The following is a 25,055-nucleotide window of genomic DNA, read 5'->3' as shown; positions in this document are numbered from 1 at the left end:
ATCATTGTTCGACACCTTGAAAGACAGATACCTCTGTTCAAAGTTAAAGACTGGCCTGTGTCAAGTACTAAAAAAAACATGTGACCTCATCCGATCCTCGCTCGACTCCCCGCGGAGGCACTGGCTCTAATTCCACCATCCTCTCTCCCATTCCCCTTTAGTCTGCTAATGATGATGAGACCCACACTCTGCTCTCGCCCTCCCACTTGTCCCTCAAGGCTGAGCGATGGTATTTGGGATTGGACACAGTTTAGTTATTGGCCAACAATGGAGAATGTCTTTTAATAATACACCTACTAGAGATTAGGTGGTAATTGCAGCCTTAATCAATAAACTAGCTGAGCGGAAAATTAAAGGTACATGAAGCCCGACCGCCCCTCCCAATACAACACATACAACACGTTTTTGGTATTAGGCCCATTGTTCGGATGTGGAGCAGTGAGAACGCTGTAGGGCAAAACCATAGGGCTAAAAGCGAAGAGGGATCTGACAGTGATAAATAGGCCTTTTAATAACAGCTGTGCCACTTGGGTAGCCATTCTGATCCATTCCCATCCAAGCTGGTCCCATCGTCCTCCCCCTTTCCTTCCCCCACAATGAGAGAGCAAATTTACATATCACTGTAATGACTTGATGGTTTATACAGGAAAAGAACGTGAATAAAACCACTGAACACACGTTTCGCATTTCAACAACGCTGGCCTTGCATCTTACCAAATGTCCGCTGTACCTGTTGTAATAGAATTATGGATGCTTTTTAAAAATCTTTTCATTATATACCTCTTACAAGGAGCGGACGTGGGTGTGCTGCAAGCACGTACACACACACACACATACATACATACTGACACCCGGACTTGAAGAAACACACACTCACAGTTTAACAGATGGTTTGGTTAACTGAAACATCAATTATTGCATTGGCTTGGCAAGCATCTGAGAGGCTCCCGAGTGTGTGTACACGTGTTAGTCCTGTAGGATATGAGTGTTTGGTGAGCTGTTGACCTGGAGGAGAAAGGGGTTAATGCTACACTCCTTCAGAACAAGCCCATAGGGCATTGGTTCTCATCGGCAACAGATTTCAGCACAACATGCTCCCATTTTTAGAAACAGTCATTCTCACAATATTTAATTGTTTTATGAGTTCTATTGCAAATTAACTGTTGTGTCTATGGCAGATTATTTGTTGCTGTTGATGATGTGAGCAGATCAGTGATTAAAATAGGGTTTTTATGGTCGATGCAATCAGATGTTGTTAATTTGTATTTATCCGGGTTCCCATTTATGTTACCGTCATTATTTTCACACGAGTTCATCCAGTTTTTGACTTTATCTCCTCTTTTAGTACTGCAGCACACTGAGTGAGCAGCGCATGAAAGGACTGCTGCCAGACCCTCTACAGATATTTCCACGAGGTACACAATGACAGTCCACATTTTATAATGGATGAGAGGGTTAAAAGGCTCCTTGTTTTTGTTACTAATTTAATGTGATGCTTCTATCAAAATAGGTAGACATCCGATACATTCGAAGCCTTTGACAGAATGTTGGCGAATTTCCTCCATTCTTCCATCAGGCTTTGTTCCTTCCCTTTGTCATTTCCTTCATCATTCTGTTCCCTTTATTTCTTTTTTTTTTTTTTTTTTTTTTTGAACCTATTTTTTTTTTCCACTTCTTTTGCTCTCTGTGACTGTTTTCCCTCCCTACCGTACCACCAGCTGTCTCAAGAGTCCAACATCTCAATCGCTCTCTTGTTTTCAACTAATTTCAGAGTAACCCTCATTTCATTCCTTTTTTTCCCCTTGTATAAAAACTGATTCCTTTTCAACACATTTGTAAATGGCCCAGTGATATGTTCTTCAATCTAGTCAATTACTGTTTCAGCCGGCAAGACTCCGGGGATCCGGAACATACATGGCCTGAAGGTACCTATCTCAATAATTGTTTCAGCTTCCTTACACAGAGAATGAGGAGGGGGGTTGAAGTGAATGGATTGGTAACACTGTGTTCCACTTATTGAAATGTCAATTGCAGTCAAGGCTCTCTCCTCTTTCACTCATTCTCTTGCTCCCCTCATCTGAGTCTTTGCATGGAGATGACTCGGCTCGACAGCAGCAGGACATTTTGCTTTCCCGCCCTTCTCTTCTGAATTATTTTTGTGGAATGCAGAGATCTAGGTGTTACGCCGAAACTCCGATCCCCCTCCGGAGTATCATTATCCTCTCATTCCACATAATAGCAAGAACATCAGTGTGGGTTAGGCCAAAGTAAGTCGGGCAGTAAGAAGATGTCATTGTTCAACCATGAAATTGTCATTACAAGCCCCTCACTCGCTTTTACAAATGGCCTTCCCCGGACCTTTCCCATTTTATGCTAGGCACATGTTGCTATTGAAACCCATTGCTAATTACCATGGGTTAAATGACTTGACATCTCCTCTGTCTCTCCAGATGATCCATATTATATCCATCTCCATTTCAGTTATGCACTATCCCCAACCCCCTAAATACTGAATATGCTTTATTTATGTATCCTCTGAGGAACATTGATTTCTTGAAGGGTCAAGGGTCTATTTTGAGAAGATGATGTTTGCTAAAAGCCATAAGTCCTTCTGTAATCTTTCTCCTCTTTTTTTCCAGTTTTAATACAGTAGTAATTGGCTGAGGGGAGTCTAGTGTGCTGTTTAAATTAGGTCTTCCTGGGCACTAATTAAAGAGAGAATCCCCATGCCTTAGTGGACCCAGCACATCGGCCTTTTGACCTCAATTAAATTAGTTATTTTTAGTAACCCCTTAAAAGGGTCTCGTCTTTTCCTTCGTGTTCGATATCTGGGTTGAGCATTGCGATTGCCCAAGTAAACATGCATATGAATTGATGTGAAGAACAATCTCCCATGCGAGTCGGGCATTTGTCACAAAAAATGTTGCTGTCACCCTTAACCCCTTTTACGGTAGAACTTGGTGTTTTTGAAGACAAATATGTTTTAGTCTTCCCTTTCTTTCATTCTGCACTTTGCTAGCCATTTCTCTCCATTTGGAGACCTCTTTTTTTTCTTATTACCTGCCTCCCCTCTCTGGCACAAAAGCCCATTAACCTCCAGTCTGAACTGAGTGCTTGTATTTTAATCTTGTTCATTAGGGGGTCTGGCCATATGCCTATCTGTCTGCCTGTCTCTCTTTTGGCCTTGACCACTCTGTGTGCGTGTGTGTGTGTGCGCGCATGTGTGTGTGTGTGTGTGTGTGTGTGTGTGTGTGTGTGTGTGTGTGTGTGTGTGTGTGTGTGTGTGTGTGTGCGTGCATGTGCACTCGCATGTGCCCCCACGTTGTGACATGAGTATGTGTGTTTGCAAACCTTCAGGTTAATACAAGGCCTAACCCAGCCAATGACTGCACTCATGCTGTTCCAGACCCCATGGCCAACAACAGGTAAGCTTGGGAACCATTAATGCTCTCCAGAACAGACTTCAGTGGTTTGTTGACAGAGGAGTAAAGAGATGTCAGTGATACTTAAGTCAACCGCAACTGTGTTTTTCCTCTGTTAGCTTAAAGAAGTCATCTGCTGAGCTGAAGAGAATCCTGACAAATGGACAGGTGAGCCTTTAAGTAGAATTCACCAGCTGTTATACCATGGCCCATGCTTTCATACCTTGTTTCAATTGACCACCACGTATTTTCAACAGTGCCCGGGCTGGCCTCTCAGTGGGTGTATGTAATGATGCCATATATGGGCGCTTTGCACCGTGTGCAGTCCATTGTTGTGTTCACTTACACAGACACACAACTACAATTGTCGGAGTGTCGGGGAGGCAATTAAGTCAGTGGCCTCCCAGGTTTGTGCAGTAAAAGTGAACTAATAGAACTGTGTTTTCTTCTCCTTCTCTGTCTATTTATTCATTTATCTGTCATTCTATCATGGTTATCAAGTCAGTTGAAATGAGCGGTTTCTGTGCCGGCATGCAGTCATTCTGTTTAGGGGGGAAAAAAAAAATCATCCTGTCCTTTTCAGTCATGACCGATTTTACATGTGCCCAATGTTTGTCATTGCAGAATGACCTTTTAATTGGGCTCTACTGAATACATTTTAATTTTTTGAACAAATATGCGTCATTTGTAAAGAAAATGTCGGGGTCAGGTGGGGGTGGGGAGGAATCCGTATTCATAGCTGTCATCTTAACACGTGCTGTGTTATATAACCTGTATCTGACATTTTTTATCAAATGCGGGATGGAGTAACGACAGTGAACAAATCATCATTAAACTCTCCATCCGTCACTCCCCTTCTCACTCAAGCACTATGTCCTTTTATAAATTGGACTGCAAATTGTAGTATTGATCCTGAGGTCCTCCTCCACCACCTCCTCCTGTCTCTGCTTTCTCTCCTTTTGTTGCTGAACTTGGGATTGACCTGTAGACTTGTCTTTTGACAGCTTCCAGTAAACATTTCTACCCCCCCCCCCCCCCCGCCCCCCGTGCCCCCATCACCTCATCTCACCTGTGTAATTACGCATAACATCCATACCATTATTGTACACCTCTTTGTTTATTGCTTTGCAGATAAATGCCCAAGATATACACTATCAAGAGCAGCTCGGCCACGGAAACGGAGGCACAGTCTACAAGTAAGTGTCTCTGCTGCTGCAAGGCCAACCTACAATGACACCAAATCTCACTGAAAGATACATATTGGTGGGGATGGTGGATTTAGACATGTCGTAGCCGCAGTACTGGCCAGGTATTACTGAAGAATGTTGAAAATAATTGGCCAGTTTTGTTCTGAAGAGCGTGATGCTTTTTATGTTTCAGGTTTCTATGTTTTTTGTGGGGTTATTTATTCCCTATGCCCCCTCCATTCCGTCATTCCTCACTTTTATCTCATCGTTTCGTGTGACATCCATCAAGTTGGGTTGTGTCTCAATTTATTTATTCTGCGTTAAAGGTTGCAAACATATATGGTATTGATTTTAGGCTGTAAGGTGTGACAGCGGTCGAGTTAATCGGTCTATAGTACAGCACATCGCCTGTCACCATGGAGGGGCTCCATCCTCACTAGCAGGGTAGATGTATTACTGGCTTGCTAACATTATGACAAGGTTGGCATTTTGTATTGCAGCATCCAGCCTGCCTTGCCCCACCCTGTGTTCCCCCCTTCACATCAATCCACTACTATTGAGCTGTTTTATTGAGATTGAAGTATTGATCACTGCTCAGACTAACCTTGAGTTGACAGAGTGGTCTACCTCACGCATTCTCCAGCAGAACCACTAAATTTTCTATCCAGCAAATCCACTTTGCTGTCCTTTTTGTTATTTCTTTTTTCTCTTAAACCACCTTTTGCTCTTTTATGGCGCTGAGATAGTTTCATTAAAAGCCCACCTCGTGGTGGTCAGACAAAGGGAGTGCTGATCAGTTGGCCACTAGAAATGGTTACAGTACGCTGGGGAAGGCTGATATTGCAAACACAACTTCTCAGTCCTTTTAACCCCACAGAAAATCCATATACTTTTGTGCTGATATTTTAACAATTGGGTTGAAAAGAAAGAAAATAATACTCAGACCTAAGAATAAATGAACCCAGATGTTGGGTATTCAAGTGCTGTTTTTTTTTTTTAGTAATGCTTTTCATCAATGAGATTGAAACCATTTATTTTTACGGAATTACTTTTTACAGATAATTACAAATCTGTTTTGATCATGCTTTTATGAATAAAATGTTTTTTTCAGCCTGTGATATTTGAAACTAAGCCCCTATATCTTAGTGTTTAGAACACTGCTGGTAACATAAGTAGTTTGCATCTAGAAGTGCCACTATGTTGGAACTTCCTATTGTGGAAGAAAAAGACCAACTCATCAGAATGTTTTTCATCAAAACTAAAGAAAAACCTATTTTCTTGTTTAATATTTTCAAACAGTTCTTGTCTGTGCAGTTCACCATTTCATTCATATTTGCTTTCAGAACCTTTACCAAGTTAACAAGATTTCAGGGCAAAGACTAATGTAAAGTGGAGTGATTGACATCGCAGTCAATGCAAGGTTACACCAGCTTTTGCACCAAATGCTTGCTGAGCTAAAAAATAAATAGCGAAAAAACAAAAACAAACCCAAAAGTCCATTGGTGAAATGAGTGAATGTTATAGCTATTAGGGTTTATTGTTACTCGATTGAAACACGAGAATCAAAAGAATGGTTGACTGACCACATGTTCGCCATCATAGTGTAACCCATGGCAACAGACAGAGTGGCATGGTACAGAAAGGAACCGGGGTAAAAATGTATACTTTAATTGCTGTTCTGTCGGAAAGAAGTTGTGAATACATGTTTAGTCAGCAAAATTTCTCCAAACTTCAAATTATTTTTTTTTTTCTCTCAAAATTGTTCCATGAATAAGAAATTAGTATTTTCCAGCTGTGTTTAAACTTGGGAGGCAAATCCTTCAATGTTACAAGATTTCTTAACAAGACAAGACAAGTCAAGAACAAAGATTCTCAGGGTCTGTCCTCCATCACGGAAAGCTCCAAAGTTATGAATGAAAGCAGAACCATTAATAAGATTTCTGAGTGCCGTCGTCCTGTCACTTGTTTATCACTCACCCTTGTCCCGTCTTGCCCCAAATCAACCTCTCTTGCTGAAGCAAAGCTTTGTCCTTTTCGTGCCTTTTGAATTTGTTTAACGGAAAATCACAGATTATATGCAGGCTGCTGGTGAGACTGGGCTGCTAGTCAAACTCCAGACAAAGCTAGTTGTACCTGCACTGTCGGAGATGTCTCAGAACTACGGAATAAACAAAATTACCCAATTAATTCTGGAAAAAACAGAAATAATTAATTTGCCAAGAGTCCAAAGAAAGTTGTAGTTTCTAGACTGTCGTCCCTACTTTAAAGGGTGACTGCTCTATTATAATAATTTTTAATAACATTACCAAGTGATATTTGTCACTGCCTTACGCAGCCAATTGGGCAGGGTTTGAAAGTATGGCCTGCATCCATAGTTTGAGTCTGGACAGGTTTCTGGTTCTGCAAGGAAACCAATTCATTACGCTTGTCGGGTTCACCCCTTTTGGTCCAGCTCATGTTGGGCTTATCACGTGTGAAAACCACTACCAAAGGCTTCCCACCTTTTAACCTCGTAGCCCATTTATGACCCAGAGCCATTTAGAATCAATTGGATGTTGCCAGCACCTCAGCTCTCTAAAGCTACGCGCTGACCCGGCCATCCATCAGTGTCGGCCCACGTTTTTTATTACACACTCTCTCCGAGTTCCATCTTGTCCCCCAATCTACCCGACTCCACGGCTTATAAATACAATAACAAGGACACACAAGCTATTTTTCGTGACTCATGAATCTTAGAGAGCAATTAAAACTAACACATTTGAGACGCTGTGACAGTCGTGGCATGTACTTAGACACCCTTGGTTTTAGTCCCATTGTCTTTATCGATTTTGCTTTGTCACTACATTGATTAGATTTAATGTTGAAGGGCCCAAGCTCCCCCGCTAATTGGTGTTTACCTTGTATCTCGTTTTCACACAATTTAAAATTGTGTTTAGAACCAATTTAACAGGGTTAAGTTCACACGTTGTATCATTGTCCCTTTAAATGCGACTCAACAGACCGCTTTAGATTAGTTGTTCCCCATCGGTGCACATTTAATTTTAACTGTGAAAGTGTTACTTTCAAAGTACCTTGTCCTTGGCGACATATGGTTTGAGACAAAGACGATGCCATATGATACACAGATTAGAACTACAACTTGTATATCCATCTGAATTTTGCCATGAGAAAGGATTTCTTGATGATAGATTATTTTGATAATGCAAAATAAATTAGTTTTTTTTTTTTTTTTTCCAGTGTACCAACAATGGGAGACTATCCTGTTAAATTTAAAGAAACTGTTTATTGGAAAAGGAACCTTGAGTTGGGCAGCTGAGTCTGAGTCCGTGTACCTTGTGTAGTTACAGTTTTTTGAATACACGTGTGCAGTAGAAAATACACCAAAATACACCAGCGGCTCCATGGTCATCACTAGTCACTTCTGGTGTAATTATTTGGAGCTGCGACATTTTCTGTCCAGTTCCCGCACCACCATTGTGTATAACGGGAGAAAGCATTCATTGCAAGGAAAATGACAAGAATTACAAATTTTGTAATTTAGGTGGAGATATTAGCATAAGCAGCTCTATAAGACTTCAGATTTATTCTCAAAAAGTCGTCATTGAGGCTGTTTTTTAATAACCGCTTTTTTTTCCATTTAGTTTTTTTTTGTTAAATCAGACAAAAGATCAATATAACTGTAGTGCTGCTGCTGCTGCTGTTCATTTGTTTCGAACGAAATTGCCCCGGTAATTGTCAGGAGATCCCTGAAAATCAGCACAATTGTATAAGAGCTTAATGAATGCTGAACACTGAGTGAGTATTACTGATGATTTGAGCTTGCAAAGGGCACAGTCCCAGAGATGCCAGTTTTACAGCAGGAGTGATTGTGCGTGGTCCAGAAAGAGGGTGTTGGAACTTAGAACAGCAGAATGCACACATCTGAACAGTGAACCAAAGAGATCTGTATTTTTCAGTAATCAACCATTACCAAGTACTGCGTGACGGCACTTGGCTGTCAATCAGAACCTGCGGCTGTAGTCTCAGTGGTGTGTCCCTCACACTGGCCAAGCCGGCCTCCTTGGCAGCGTCACTGAATGAATGACCATGCAGTATCAGCAGTGGAGTTGCTGAATTATTTTCCTTCCTATTTAAAGCATATCACAACGGAAAAGGTGTTCATTGAAATACAAGGTATCACAAACGGACAAGAAAACGATATACTTTTCCGGTACCACCCAGTATAAGAGGTTTTAGCAGAACTAAATTACCCAATAGCCCTGTAATGCAGGCATTTAGAGCCAGTTCTGCCAAATACTTTTAACATGATTGAGGTAAGTTTAGACTGCTTTTTTTTTTATTTCAAAGAAGGTTATGTTACATTATTGAATTTCTGCTCACAGTGTAATGAAGACCTTTTCAGACCTTTTCACTTCAAACTGGTGTTTTTCTTCCCAATGAAGATTTATTTTGTCCTAGGTGTCAAAGCAGATGAGTCACAAAATGAACATTAACAGCAACAGTAGTGTAGACTATAATTTTTATTCTGAACTACAGTATTGAATATTGGCCATTGCCATTCATCTTACCTTTGTAACACAAAATACAGCCTCTGATCACCCGTTCTCACAGACATGTACTTATTTTCTATCAGTGGTGCGCAGGGATGCGATGACTTTTTCCATATGGCTTTCTGAAAATGTCAGGAGACAGTGTCCTCACATCTCCCGTGAAGGATTTTTGTGTGTTAATATATATATATAGATTTTATGTACCTGCCTGTCTGTGTTTAGGTTTCTGTGTCTGGAGAGCCATCATAGTTGTATCGGGTAATGGGTTCAGGTTGTGAGAAAGGCGGGTCGTCAACAACGTGGCGGTGTAAATGTACCACGTTAGCCCTGATCTAAAGGACCAGTCTCCCCAACCCACAGCCTCCACTTCATAGACATCGAGAGAGGCCCACATGAATACTGCATGATGGAGCTTTTATTACAGAGGAGCTAGAGTGTAAATAAGATCTAGGCAATGAGGCACGTTTACCGGGGTCAGATCAGGGGGAAGTGATGGGGGGGTGCGGCTATGTAACCTTGTCCCCATCTCTTCTGCTGTCAAAAGCCTGTCATTGTAACTCATATAGGAATTTTCGTCCCTGAGGTGGTCAAGGACAGTCTAGGAATAAAGCTTTATCCAAGCAGTAGTCACACCATACCTTTATCTGTATAGGAGGCTCATTATACCCTGTGAGCTGTCGTGGATAAATTTACTTTGACGCGATTGGTCACAGCCTGACCAATCGACACTTGATGCTGCTCCCCTATCAAGAAGTCAGACTTTGTTGCTCCGTTGTAGATTAAGAAAAAAAAAGGACGAAGGCGTCAAAACGCCAGGCATCCAGTTTTTAAAGAAAAAAAAAAAACTGAGAAAACATGACCGGTCATGACTTGTCTGACGTGAAAAGAAATAACAGCACATCCTAAAGTTTGGGGTTTTCTGTTTTTTTTTTTTTTTTTTTTGCATAGCTTAATATGTTGCTGTACCTTTGACCTATCTGCTGTGTTACAGTTGATAACAGCATCTTATCTGTCTCATGCACGTCACGTGGGCTGAAAAGGGAAGCAAAGCAGGAATCAAGTGCTGACAACTTGTATTTAAAGAAATAGTACTAAACATTCCACATTAATGAGGATTCTTTAAAGCATCTAGAAAGAAAAATGTCCCCTTAAAGCCAGTTCTCTCATTTACTATGCTTTTCTAAAACAATAAAACTGTTGTCTCTGTTTCCTGTTGTTGCTGGTACTTAATTTTGTGCTCTCCATGTCATGGATGCTATTGGTATCCAAATTGTTTGTTCTAGCTTTTGGTAAATACCTGACGTGGCACTAACACGTGTTGTTAATTAAGGCCTGAACTAGTGTAGAGGTGTCTGGCCCAAGAGCAATGTGATACTCCAATTCAAGACGCATTAATCACACCTTGCACCACACAAGTTCTCTCTGGGACACCCACTGACAGGTGAGCAGGCACCAGGATCACATACGCTAAGCCAGCTCGTAAGTAAACCATGTGACGACCCCCCCCTCCCACCCCATCTCCATCACCTGGCAGCTGTTGGACACTCTCCGTCCTTGAGGATTGTATGTTGAGATGGCTGGAGATACTGTCACTCCTGCCGTAAACTAAGCTTCAGGGGGTGTAACTAAAACCATCGTTTGTCATGAAGGAGTTTGATAATTAAATCATTACGGGCTGGTTTACTTGCAACATAAAACGCTGTCTGGAACAAGCAGAAATAGGGCTGACTGGATCTGGTTTTGGGCGGTGACCTTTGACCCTTTAAAAAAGTTATAGCATACACCATTTTTCCCTCAAATATAGATAGATGTTAACACGCAGATTAGGAGTGTTTAACTGTCATGCTCATTTTTGGATATTTTTACCAGTTCTCCGTTCGATCGTCAAAGGACTCCTGAAAACAAGAGCACTGTCAATAGTCAAAAAAATCATAGAGGCTCTTGATGTAAGTATCAGAAGAATGAAGAATAATGTTTCCAGTTATGATTCATGTTTCTCCTTGTTTGCTTTATAGAGCATATCACCTGCTTGGAAAGAGGGTTTTAGCAGTCAAGGTAAGACCTATTCAGTGACTGTCTTTTTCTTATTATCAAAAAATGTCATAAAAAAATATAATTGAGTCCTCTTGCCACCAGACTGCTTGATGCAGTGCCTTTTGATCACAAAACCCTCATAATGACTTTTAAGACCGTTTAAACTTTGCACATTAAAAAGATACCCTGTTGTATCGGCAGTCGAATTAAATCGTGCCTGGCGTTATAGCGCTTCTTGGTAAAGTGGTATCAGATTTTATCAGTAAAGGATCCCAAAGGAACCCAGTGATTTGGACAAATCGGGTTACGGGAGACAAACGTGAACCCCAATACTTTAATATCACAAACAACTCTGATCATAAATAATGGCAGGTGCCACGTAAACTGCATGCAGATGGACCTCATGATTACATTTTGACCAAGGGCAGGACGCTGGACTAATTTAACAGGATTTGCTAATTGCGCAAGGCTTCAAAAGGATGAAAGAACATCCTTTTGAAGAACATCCTGTAAAAGCTACATCTTTGTTATGCTCACTCAACCAAAGTACTTACAGGGTATTTATTGTACTCTCTGCTTTTAAATGCTGCTATCTACTACAATTCTCTATATAACAAAATGATTGTGTGGTTCATAGTTTTTGTGGCCTGTGTTGCTTTAGCATCTCTCTTTGTCTGCTTCTCTGATCCTGATTATTTCTACACAGGTCATTCCCTTAGATATCACGGTGGAACTTCAGAAGCAGATCATGTCTGAGTTAGAGATTCTCTACAAGGTGAGCCCCGGAACATACAGGCCTGACAAGTGTTGAGTTTTTTGGGCGATAAAACCTGGCAGTGGCCCCCCCCTTTTCAGTCGCCACACTACTCCACTACCACTTTCTGTTTGTGCCATTGCTCACAGTAAATAGTGAAAAGCACGACAAACATCTGTCTTAACTTGTCACACTTTGTTTTATCACATTTTAAGTATGATGTAACCCCTTTTGAAAAAGTCCAATCTTTGACACAGACAGTCAAGTTTTTGCTTTATTTCCAACAATATATAATTTCACAGAGTTGAAGTGTGTCTTTGGCAATTTGTGTGCAATAGTTCAAATTGTCTACAACAGTTGAATAACAATGTTCATGTTCTGGTCGTGCACGACAATCTCCTGTGGGACTGAAAACAGGACAGCAGGAAACTAACAAACAATCAGGGTTTGCTAGACCCTCTGTCAGATCATGAGGCATCCAAAGTAGTGCTGTCAATGTTGTGAGCCATATTCCTAAGTCCTAAAAGGTCCTGTCGCCGGTTGTCTCCCCGATGAAGATGGGTACATTGCTCTGCTGCTGTAAGTAAAACAGCAGACTGACGATGTTCTTAGCAGGATAATGACTCATCTCGTAATCGGATTTGTATTTACGCACTGGCTAACAAAACAACTGAGTGGGGGTGGAGGCACGCCATGACCCTTATATATAACGTACATATACGTGTGTGCTTTATACCGATTTGTTTCTGACGCTTCATTCGATGGTACCAGCCTACCAAGCAGTTACCAGCAGTTAATACTGCCTTTCATAAACCTGAAATTTGCGAGCTTAAACAGAACCCTGTTGCAAACCTTGAGTTTTAAAAGAGATGTTGACTTACCATGATCTTAGGATATTAATATTTCTTTATGCTTTCAAACTCTATCAAAATGCGTATTGTGCAGCACCACGGTCTTGACTTCTTATATTGCCTTGTTTATATACTGCAACTTCCCTCTCTATGTCTACCTTTGTTTTTTTTGAACGGCTACAGAAGTGGGCCCAATTTGGATTTTTAGAGAAGGGCAGACAATAATTCTTTCTGGCCATTACAAATGTGCCAGAGAGATGAGCCTCGCACCTAAGGGCACCCTGAGTGAAATTAAAGGTAGATTACTAAAGGAAAACTGCATGCGTTATTTGAGAGACTCTGTTTAGACCTTAAAACTCATTCCCAGCATTACTGTCTTTATCCAGCAGTGCTTTAACCTTTCAGTGTTTCGTTTTCACTTCAAACTGCCGAATGTGGAAAAAAGATGCTGTGGTTCAGGTTGAAAGAAGATTTTTCTAGATCGGTATTTGTGTTGTATTCGATGGTTCAGATGGAATGATGATATATCAGGCTCATACTTTGAGTGGTAGAGGCATTGGCAGATATGTAAAATGTTTTTGGAATTGATGCACAGGCAAAAGATACACACAGGGCATCATACATTATCTATTAATATACAGCCCTTGCCTTAATTTTTCAAGCGCTGTTTTTAATGAGGAGCATATTTGCTTTAATACTGCAGCTTCCAATAGAACTTATTTTCATGCACGACTTCTTATTTTACCGGGTCCCTTGAAAAGACTGAAAGAACCTTTCTGCCTTTCTGTTGGTTGACATTGACCTGCAAATTGGTTTGCTTGCTTCTGTAGTATTGTAGTAGCACCTCTGGCTTTGCTAACTGTTCATTAAGATGTAGCTTCAGTCTTTCTCAGCCTTGTACGGCCTTACAGTTTAATGCATTGTACTAGATTTCTGTGTGAATCTTATTTTGCCACTTTTCTCTCCCAGACTTTGTCCACACTTTTGAAAATTTGAAATCCCTCTTTTTCTGGGATTCTGCCTAATCCAGGGCTTATTGCCACAGGGGATTCCGACCAGTTTGTTTTTTCTAATCACAAGATTGCAAAAGTTGAGTCCAGATACCATTTAAAATATTTAGTTATTCTGATCTGTCGCTAAAGAGAAAATACATCTTCAATTACTAAGACAAGTCAAATTCATTTGAACCCATGCAAAATGAACAAAATGATATAGTATCCCCCTCAGCCCAAATCAGGCCTGACTCCTTGTCATTCATTTTCAAGTTTCTTTGAAATCAACTGTTAATTTTGTCCCCCAAAAAATGCTGCTGAATAATAACTATTGCCTTTCGGTCTGCTTCCAGTGTGACTCTCCCTACATCATCACCTTCTTCAGTGCCTTTTTTGTGGAGAACAGAATATCCATATGCACAGAATTTATGGACGGTGAGTTTCCCCTTGTGCCACCTGCATTTTGTGCTTGTCAAGTCACAGGCGTGTGGAGTGGACAGCGGGGAGCTGTCGTTTGCCTCGTGTATCCATTTACACATCTGCAAATCAAAAGTATGTCTTATCTCGGCGAGTTGTTTTACATGCCTGTGTGCTAAAAGCTACAAGGGTGTGATAAATCCTGACTTAAGTGCATTTGTGTGTGTGTATTGGTGCGTGTGTGTGTGCGTGCGCGCGCACGCCAGCTTGTTCAACTATGTGTTAATGCAGTGATTGCCCTGTTTCACACATTTACCAAATTGTCAGCAAAGTCTAACATCCGAGCACTCTTTATTTTCTGGGACTCGTCCTTGATCAGTAGTTTCCAGTCCTTCCTCACCTCTGCAAATAAGAAATCACAACGGCATGGAAGTAGAACAGCACACAGAGACATCACTGAACCGGTCGTCTTGTGTTATTCAATGTAAGGTTATGTGCAAAAGTATGCACAAAGTCAGTATTATAAGGACTTTTAAGAACAGTTAATGGCTTTCCCACCAATGTCCATGTTAAAAGTGGACAGTTCTGAATTTCTTTTCCTGCTTTGAGTACATCTCATTTCTCTGCTGTTCAAACAATTGAAAATAGGCCACAGGTCTTTATTCAGTCGTCACATACCTTTTTTAACAGTTTCAACTTCAATTTCTGTTGTCATTTGAACATGATATGCTAGCTGGCAGACTTGACCACTGATAAATTTGAGAGCTCCATTCCATCCTTGTTGACCTGATGTGAAGTGGAGATGTCTGAAGGCTGTCAGGGTGTTTCGAGGGCTCTTCAGCGGGACCACGCTTAGAGATGGTCAGGGCAACACGAGGCTCAGAGCCGTGAAGTCCTTGAGCCGGAAGACAGACGTTAAGTTTAAGGAAGCAGAGGGAGAGCGAGCCTTTTTTTGGAGGGGAAATGCCGGTTGAAAAAGTAAACCTCAGTTCCTCTGAAATTATATTTTTCCGTATTTGTGTGGTTAAAACTAGCGTGTATTCTTATCTGTTGTCTTTTTCCTTGTCTTGGTTTATTTCTGATACAGGTGGTTCACTTGACGTGTACAAAAGAATCCCGGAGCACGTGTTGGGTAGGATCGCTGTGGCAGTAAGTTGTTTTTTCCCAAAATGCATAAAATCTACCTTTTTGTGAAAATTTCGTTTCGTTTATTCAACTTGGCGTCCGTATGTCAAATTAAGAATGTGTGTGTGGAGGGGGGGGGGGGGGGGGGGGGGGTAGCTATCTTCTTGATGAAATAGCAGGAAACCACAGGTGTGAATGTTTTAATTTCCCTCTATTTGTTGAAATGGCAGACAAAAATCAGTGATGGTCCCCCCATATGCTCCCCTCTCCTTTTTTAGCCAGTTAACGCTAGCATTTTGATAGGAACGGCCTTGATGTTGATCAATGCACGTCTTTCCATACTCATTACCCTTCTCATCTCTCCCTCCCTCTCTTCTTTGCCTCCCCTCAAACTTCATCCGTAATCAAACAATGACAGCTATTTAGTCTGTGTTAATTCAAACAGCTCTCCCGTCTTTCCCCGATCACAGTTGTTAATTAGCGCAGAAGGAGAAACACCCACGAGGGTGTGAGTGAAGTGCCACGTATCAGAGACGCCTCTTTTTAAGGCACCAGGACATCGTAGTCTTTGTGCCTTCTTATTGCTGTCTGAAGTTCATGTGGATTATGCCGCTTTAACTCAGGAAGTCTCTCCCTTGCACCATTTTTTTGTCTAGAGAGCACTTATAAATAAATAATTACATTGTTGATGTAGGAATTTGGGTGCATACATGGGGGCGCTCCAGTCAGGGGAAGTCATTCTGGTTAAATCTATTGTCAAGGGTTTTATCGGTGAAGGTACGCTGAGCTGTGAATTTGAGTAACAGGAGCGCAGCCCCATTAGATGTCTGCTCAGGAGTGGAAAACAACAACTTTGTTTTTGAGCTTCAGTTAAGTGGCAAAGGGCCTGCACTTATATACTGTCGGGCTTTCATCACCTTGCACTTTCGGAGCACTTCACACTGGATTACATTCACCCATTCACACACACACATACACTCACACCGATGTCTGCAGAGCTGCCAAGCAAGGCACTAACCAGACCATCGGGAGCAGCCGGGGGTTCAGTTTCTTACCCAATGACATTATATCACCGCCCTCGGCGGTCGTGTCCTCCCAGGCTTAAAAACTGTCTCAGGTCACTCAGACACTGGACGCCTCATTGTCACTGACCGCCTCTCAGGCAGGGGTCCAACTCAGTGAATGAAATCTCTCTTTACCAGCAACAAGTCATATGAAGGGCATAGGTCACACTTGAAATGACGTTTTTTCATGAGCACTGAAGACCTGTATATTCTAAAGGTAATTAAAAAAAAAAAAAGAGTCCTCGAGAAACGGGGACCGGATAAAAAGTCTGGTTTCAGAGGATGGTTTGGCTAATTCCTTTTTCATACACTGTTAAAAGCTTCACTCACCCTCATCTAAAGAGACTACTTCTATTATTCACCGTTAATTGTCAAACCCGGAAGGTGTTAAAAATTGAAAAGTGAAGACTGACAAACATTAAATCACCCCTGAAAAGTGAATATCAGAATTTAATTTTATTGCAGGAGCATTTTGATTGCTTTGGACCAAGGTTACACCAACCCTCCTTTTTTTTTTTCTTCCTTTTTTTAAAAATCTCTCTTCATCTTTCCGACCCCATAACACTAACATAACCCAGCTTTTATTCATAGGAATGCTAAAACAAACTTCACTTGTTTTCCCGCTCGACCGTAAAAAAATACAACACACATTTCGCCATCAGAAGTTTTAATATTGTCTGGAACCTTCTGTCCAGAAAGGGGCCTTTCACAATAAGGTCGTCTGTGTAATCTGAGCACCTGTTCATGGACGGTCCAGGGGCAAAACATTTCATCAAGGCGCTCTTTTTCTGAGCTCTAGTGTTTTCTTTTTTTAAAGTGTTTGTTTGGTGTATAAAGCCACCTTAAGGAAACTGTCAGCTTTAGTTATTAAAAAATTTTCTCTAAAAGGCTTGCCTCACTCATCCGGTTGCTCCCAAGCGCTCCAAGTTAAAATAGTCTGCAGTCGAGTCTGTGCATATGTCGCATGAAAACTCCACTCGTAGCGCCAGGAGTGCCTCATTTTACATTTAGGATATTCTATATGTCTCCGCTACTTGTCTTTCACAGTAAGGCTCCCTGGGGTTTTAGCGCGAAGCCTGATGGGCAGTCCAAAGTAAACCTCAGGGAAATATGAGAGGACAACATTTATAGTCCCTTCAGTTACACTAACCGCTGCTGTCTATTAGTTGTCTACCCCTTGTACAGCGTATGATCCGGATACACTGCTTGAGCTCAGATATCCATCAGCCGGCCTTTTACCCTTCATTGGTCAACAAACTAGCTCTCCAGCGGCGGTAGTGTTAAAAATCTTCTGCTCTTAAACAATATTTTCACTGTTTTGCATTGTACCAATAAGCTGACATTGGATTTTAATACCTTTGTGTGCCTTTTTTCACACAGTTTACATCTTTGGTTCTCGTTGTTTTTATCTTGTTCTGTTGCTAATTCACTTGACAGATTATTTGCCGATCACAACTCACAAATATGAAGATTCTATTACATTTGAAGTTCATCCTCCTGTCTCAGATGACATTTGCTGAATCTGACTGATTCAGGACTAAGCATTAAACACACACCAACATTTATGGAAATAAACTTAGAAGTTAAAAGATTTCAAACATTTGTGCTTGTAGGTGGTCAAAGGTCTGACGTATCTGTGGAGCTTGAAGATACTTCACAGAGGTGAGTAAAGTAATTTGTGGCCCGTGTCTTATTTAAAAAAAAAAAAATAGAAAAAATAAAAAACAAAGTTGATAAAGACCAGCTGCAGAGTGCTGATGCTGCAGTTCCATTAAACACTTTGTCTCTGCAGATGTCAAGCCTTCCAATATGCTTGTGAACACCCGAGGACAAGTCAAGCTCTGTGACTTTGGTGTCAGCACGCAGGTACTCTGATTTGTTTGTATGGGGTTAAGAGAGGGAGAGGACGGGAGGGAGAAGAGGAAAACAATTGCTTTGCTCGCCACAGTCTTTCATTCTGCACGCACGCACACACACACACAGATCTGTGCATATGGTCAGCCTGTCACTCACAGCATCCATTTTCAACTCAAAACATCAGTGCCATCCCCAGGGTCTGTCCCCTACATTCACCCCCCATCCAACTCCATTGTTCTGCAGCTTCCAAAAATCTCCTGTTATAATTGTGACCCGCGCACACAACGGAGAGCCTCATTGATATGTATTCAACAGAGGTGGAGAAAGCGTGGGTGGCAGACAATAGCCTTGTCATTTTGTGTGCGTGTATGTGTGTTTGTGTGTGCGTGCATGTGTGTGTGTGTGTCTTCGTATGTCCCAGTATTCGTGTGTGTCTTGGGCAAGAGTGGCAGTGTTTGTAATGTAATCATCAGGGAAAGACCTTCAACATTTCTAAAGACATCAGCTCTGATTGTGTCCCCTTTCAACACACACACACAGACACTCCCCTTCTGTGGTAAATTGTGACATTTATTTGCAGCCTTAGCTCTTTGGAAGCTCTGAGTCGGCTGTGTGTTACACTCACAGCAGCGACATTTCCACTGACTCTTTAGCTCTGTTGTCTTTGTATCCGTCTTTCGCACAAAAACTCTCTGACCCGCTCTTGCTCTCTATAGAGCATGCTCCAAATAGACAGCATCCGTGAGGGAAACACACTTATTATCTACGGCCCTGTCATTGGTGGCCACACACACACACACACACACGCACACGTTAATTTCTCAGCGCCCTCCCTTTTGTGAGGGGGAAGACTAAAATATCAGCCTGAGCTGTAAGAACATTTAGGTAATATAATTTCAGGCCAGCTCATGTATTTTAAGGTTTCCAAATGTAACACAATAACTCAGTGACTCCTTGAAGTTATTTCATTTTTTTTCTCACTGTCTTTATGTTCTTGTTTACTATCTTCTCTCTTTGTCAGTCCTTTTATTTACAGTTCGTCACATGATCCTGCTCATTTTAGTGTCGTTGATGATGGGTCTTTTTTTGTTTGTTTGTTCTACAGTTGGTGAATTCTATTGCCAAAACGTATGTGGGAACTAATGCTTACATGGCGGTAAGTGACTTCACAGTGCTGTAGTGGTTGTAGTGAACACATGGGTTGCCTTAAAGCTTGTAACTCTGTTCTTGTAGGTAAACGATTTTATTTTTCGGTTTCTTTTTTTCTCTCCCGCAGCCAGAGAGGATATCAGGGGAACAATACGGGATCCATGCAGATGTGTGGAGTGTGGGGATCTCCTTCATGGAGGTAATGGATGACTGGTTGATTTGTGTGTGTCAACCCAGTCTTGACTGACACTCTACATTTTCATATAACACTTAAATTTCAGTATTACACTTCCCATCTCTCTTGCCCCCCACCTTCTCCCGTGTCATTGATTCTCCATCTGTTTCTCTCCCTCCGCGGTGTAACAAATGAATGTGGCTTGGGCCTCAGTTTGTCTGTCAATAATGCTTCATATCATTACCATTTTAACAATAATGGAGGAGTCCACAGGAAAAGAACGCTGTCAAAATTATCGACATCTCTGTGTGATAAAGATGGAATTTTATTGCAGTGGATGCTGTGACCCTATTCTCTTTATATCTATCTATGCAGCTGCGCATTACACTAAATGAGATAGCTTGCACTCCCATTCAATTTGGATCGATCTGTGAGTTACTTGTTGGCCTATTTATGTTGATAGAGAAGATAGAGCATTTTGACGTTTTAATAACATAATGTTGCCAATAATCTGCCCTTGACCAAGATGAAAAATGCCAATCCTGAGAAACTAGTCAGGGAGAACTAACGGCCACCTCCCGCAAAAGTAATGCACAAACACAGATATATGCAACCATCCCACAATCCTGTCCCCCTTCTCTTTATCCCTCCATTATGTTCTCAGCAGGTGGTAATGGTGGGGGGGTTATTAACTAATAGCTGCCGTTGTTTGATGAGGAAGTATTACCAGCAGGTGGTCACTAAGCTCACCTCAAAGACTGAAAGTCTCAAGTTCTGCACGTTTCAGGGGCTTAAGAAGTATTTTCTACGATTTCAATTCATGTGCAGTCTAATGCAATCCAATCCAATCAGGCAGCCATACAGCTAATTCTCCTCCTCTGAATTTCTACATGTTATTGCCCCACTAAATGGATTCGGTAAACTATGTCTTCCATACTGAGCCAAAGACTCCCTGGAAGTGTGACGAGTATGCATATTGAGTTTATCGCGAGGTAATTTATTTGAAAAGAAGCACATTTAAGAGTGTCCTGTAGCACTCATTATCTTTATTTTTCTTTAAACAGTTGGCACTTGGCATGTTCCCCTATCCACAGGTAAGTCATTTTCACTGTCACATGTGTAATTCAGGCACTCGATTCAGAGTTGTTCCAATTTAGACTTGCTAAATGTTTTTCAAAACTTTCATAGTTCATGTGAGTCAAACAAAAGTCGTTTCGTATTATCTCCCTTTTTATGCGTGTTCTCCAAATAAGGCTTAATAGTTTTCTTCTGTGACTATTTATCCAACATAAAATATGCCGGTCAGTAGTTTCTTGTTTTGTTTCTCTGTTGTTTTTGAATTACAGCGAAATGATTGATTAATTTTTTCTGAAAAAAATAATAATAATATTACTTGACAGTCAAACTTTGCTGCCCTTTGCTGCCCTTTTAAAAATATTCGTTATTCAAAAGTGTTTAAATGTGTCCATTGCAGTTTTTTTTCCCTCATTACATTAAAGTCCTGCTCAGATGTAATTGCCGACCACAAAAGTGACTTCCCAATCTCATCAAGTCTTAATTAGCCCTTCAAATGGGTTTACGCTACTAATCCCTTGTTGAGAAATCTGAATCTGTTTACCTCAGGTTCCCTCTTGGCTGCCTGCACGAAATGTGAAGGGCCAGATTATGTCAGTTGCAGGGTGTGTTCTTTTCTCTAGCCTGCTGAAGGACTTTGTGTAAAATATAAAGTGAAAACATTCATTACGTTACAGAAAACCTCTCGTTTTGCATTCCAAACCCTGGGTTAGTGAACCACCGCCGCTGCCAATCCGAATTTGCCCTTTTCCATCAGTGAAGAGAAATACAAGCACATTCTTGAACATTTCAGTCAACCATCCATTTAGGAATCAGATGATGAACTGCCTGAGATATATTCAGAACAAATTGGTGCAATTTCAACAATATGTCTGTTTTTCTACATTAAACCCGTCTACTATCATTAAAGCTCCATTACAAGTAACAAATCACTGTGAATCTAAAAAGATACCAGATAATTAACCACATGGACAGCACTTTTCAACTTTGTAGTTGCATTTTTGTTCTTTTTCATTTGAATAGTTTGAGAAGAAGTAAAATTTTTGCGTGTGTGTGTGGTGTTTGACAGTGTTTTGCACTCTAATCAGTGTGTTCCAATATGAAAGGCATAAATAGTCGCTGATCTCAGAAAGCTGTCAAAGTAGAAACATCACTGAGGCAGCATGAACAAGTCTACTCGCTTTTCTCTCCGATCCTGAAAAACTCCCAAATGACCCAATATAAGCTGTTCAATCTTGAGTATTTAGTACTTCCACCATGATATTCACATGCTTGCTCCTTAGCCTTGGATGCAGTCTAGTCCTGTTAATTTGTCAATAAAAATAAGTTGTTTCAAACATTTACAAAACATTGATGGGGAAGTTTGAATGACTTTGCCAGTGATATTTTAGGTAATGTGTTGGTAAGTTTGCAGAGGCATTTTTTTGAGCAAATATGAGGCGGGGAATGGCGATTCAGTGACTGAATCCAAAGACAGAACCAATGATGAAAGTTTAGCAACCTACCAAGTCTCATGTTTTGTTTTTTACTGCCGAAAGTTAGCATGCACAGTTCATAGAGATAAAGAGTTATCTGTCTTACTGTCGCTGGAAAGCTGAAGCAAAGAGGGACAAATTTGTTACTGCTTTCATCCTTTTGTTGAGATTGTTCAAGTTGTCAGGTTAATATCCATCATTGTTGCCCTAAGCGTTCTGCAACCGACGCCTCTACCTATTTTCCCTTAATTTCCCTTTTTACACTGAAACCCCTCACTCTGATACGATAGTGCAGACCGCGAGTGATGTCTTTTTACTTTGGGCAATTGTCATGCCGACAGGGCTTCGACCTTCTGCTCAAATAAAATTACCTGTTTGACAGCCGTCGCCTCGAAATGATCGAATCTCAGCGGCATGCAACAAAGGGGCTTCTGTAGTAAAATACAAGGAAAAGGTTTGGCCTCCATTTGCTTTCTGCACTGTTAGTCTGAATGTGGTCTGAGCACCCACCTTTTTCCAGTCATTGATAGAGCAGCATCTGTAGCCAGATTGGCAGTGCAGACCACCACCCCCTCCTTAAATGCACACCAACACTAGACACTTCTCTTCAGCAACATTTGTAGTATCAGCCCTCTCATCACTTGGATCTGAAAATATCTTCAAATTGGCCTTACAAATCATAAGCGAGAGCAAACTCAAGACGGCTGCCATAATGGAGGGAGACTGAAAACCACCTATTGAAGAATGTCAAATAGATGAAATAAAACAGTTCCTACTGAAGAGAGCGGCTGTCTTCAACGAATATTGGTTACGACGAAGCCCTTTGGTAAGTCCCGATGTTAATCACCAGGTCCTGATTGATGAAAGCTGGATTTAAGGGTGTGTTTGTGGAAGCGTGACAATTCTGTGTTCAAGATGACATGGTATGGTGGTTCATGCATTTGTATGGGGTTTCTGTTTAACTATAGCTAACGGCGTTGCCTGGTGCGGACTGCTGTTTATCCATTCATTCATTACTATTATTATGTTAATCATCATGCGAGTAGTTAGCATGATAAAATTGGTCGCACCCACATTGATATGGACGGTGCTGGCCATATATTAGAAATACCCATTATTATATATAGATACAGTTTAGACAATTTAATAACATGCATGTCTCTTCGTCTCAGTGTTAATTCTCCCGTCGCCCCATATGGCGTTGCAGACCGTTCACCTGCAGGCTGTAGCAGAGTGTTGTAGCAACAGCCCTTGGATCCAGCTCGTCAGGCGCAGTCAGCCAAAGTCCCCGGGCCTGAGCTGTCAGTTTTACAGACGCTGGCACAGCTGTCTATGCAAACCACCCCCCGCTTCACTTCACACACAACGTTTCTGTGCAGACTGAGGTCGGAGGATGTGAACGATAGAAAGGATGCCAGAGCTGTCCGTTGAAGTTGTTTCAGACTTTGTGGCGTCTTCAGTTCAAACCTCTAAGGCCACTTTCCATCATCCGTCTGCGGGGCATTCATGGCGAAATGTGGATGTTTGTCATTCGTGGGTGTTGTTTAGTTCACGTGCACAAATACATACGCAAACACACACCGAGAGTGAAGTCATCACCTCGTGTTTGTCAGGATTAGAGATGGTGTCTTTAATTCCACTTCACCACATGTAGGGATTCATTTGCATTCTTTGTCAGGAGTTAATGGAGTTTTTTTTCCTCTTTCTTTTTTTTTTTCTTCACACGGCTCGCACTGAAAGTCTTTGAAGACCCCAGATCTGATGTGATGTGTGTATCCAGCCGCCAGCACTACTGCCTCTGATTGATCGTTGTCTTTTTGTTTGCTCAATGGTTGTTTTTGTTTCTCCTCATTTTATGTTTTTGTTTTTTTTTTCCAGATGTGAATAGTTTTCTGAATGAAGCACCATATCTTTATTTTAGCGCGGGTGTCTGGGGAGCTTGAGTCACACATCACTGCTTCCATCAGATCCTCTCCTCTCAGATGAACAGGCCAGAAAACGACACTGTATTATATGCAATATTATTATGTGATATGCCCTTTTTTAAACACTGTTTGTGGGTTGTTGTTTTTTTTCCCAGTACCAAAATAGCAGACTTTATTAGGTCATCTCTGTTCAAAAGGCTTCTGCAAAAACAATTATTAATATATGACTCCCATGTCGGAGTTGAACATCTATCACTCCCATGTATCTTTAACGAAGCATATTCTTTACACACCTTATTATGTATTTGCATGTGATGAATGCAAAATACTATATTTGTAATTCCATAGTATGACTTAAAGTAGCTTTGTGCTGTTAAAAAGCAGCCGCGTGACACACAAGTGAATCAACCGTATCAAGAGCTGCATTAAAGCGGGTAGAAGAGCTGCAGCTTTTAATAGTTTATCATTCAAGGGACGTAAATTTCAGGCTGACAGATCGACTTGGTTGTGGTTGTTAAGCAAACACTAAAACAAGACTTTAGCCAATTAAGAGGCTCCTAATAGACATACGAGGCTGGTAATGGGTTACATAGACTTCTTACAGACCGGGAAGAAGACGGTTCCCTTCCGAGCTTTTGTTAAGTTGTCCTTAGATTAGTCCTCGAGCGAAAGTCTTGTTTATGTTTCTCGGGATAAACGTCGAGTAGACAATTATATGCCTACCAACAAAGTAGGAGAAAGGATTAGCAATCGGGAACTGTTAAACCTCACCTTTTTTATATGCGTATAAGCCACCAGCACAAGACGAGTAAGTGCTCACGTATGCTTGAATAAGTTCATCTGCCACTATACAATTTCAACCCCTGGAGCAGCATGCAATTTGGTCCTAGTAATTATTTCTGAGCAAATTACTTTTTCATAGTTGCGTTTAATGTGTCTGATTCAGTCAAAACGGGATATACTCGCAGTTTAGGACTCCCCTGGTATTTACAGTGTGTGAAAAC

At 41.2% G+C, this 25,055-nt stretch overlaps 1 protein-coding gene across 1 annotated transcript in view; it reads left to right on the top strand.

Annotated features, from left to right (window-relative positions):
* The window catches only part of map2k5 (mitogen-activated protein kinase kinase 5), a 52,917-nt gene that overhangs the window by 5,256 nt on the left and 22,606 nt on the right, over positions 1–25,055 (top strand). The window contains exons 4-17 of the mRNA XM_086144187.1: positions 1,346–1,415; positions 1,885–1,925; positions 3,358–3,425; positions 3,542–3,590; positions 4,554–4,618; positions 11,175–11,214; positions 11,900–11,968; positions 14,144–14,225; positions 15,295–15,356; positions 18,010–18,058; positions 18,189–18,262; positions 19,359–19,409; positions 19,530–19,601; positions 20,642–20,671. Of these exons, the coding sequence (XP_086000313.1) occupies positions 1,346–1,415; positions 1,885–1,925; positions 3,358–3,425; positions 3,542–3,590; positions 4,554–4,618; positions 11,175–11,214; positions 11,900–11,968; positions 14,144–14,225; positions 15,295–15,356; positions 18,010–18,058; positions 18,189–18,262; positions 19,359–19,409; positions 19,530–19,601; positions 20,642–20,671 (822 nt within the window). The remainder of the gene's footprint in view (positions 1–1,345; positions 1,416–1,884; positions 1,926–3,357; positions 3,426–3,541; positions 3,591–4,553; positions 4,619–11,174; positions 11,215–11,899; positions 11,969–14,143; positions 14,226–15,294; positions 15,357–18,009; positions 18,059–18,188; positions 18,263–19,358; positions 19,410–19,529; positions 19,602–20,641; positions 20,672–25,055) is intronic.

The sequence above is a fragment of the Fistularia commersonii genome, chromosome 3 (genome assembly GCF_037954325.1).
Source record: "Fistularia commersonii isolate RoL2024-O1a breed Wild chromosome 3, RoL_Fcom_v1.0, whole genome shotgun sequence".
NCBI lineage: Eukaryota > Metazoa > Chordata > Actinopteri > Syngnathiformes > Fistulariidae > Fistularia > Fistularia commersonii.
This window is presented reverse-complemented; position numbering and strand designations above follow the sequence as displayed.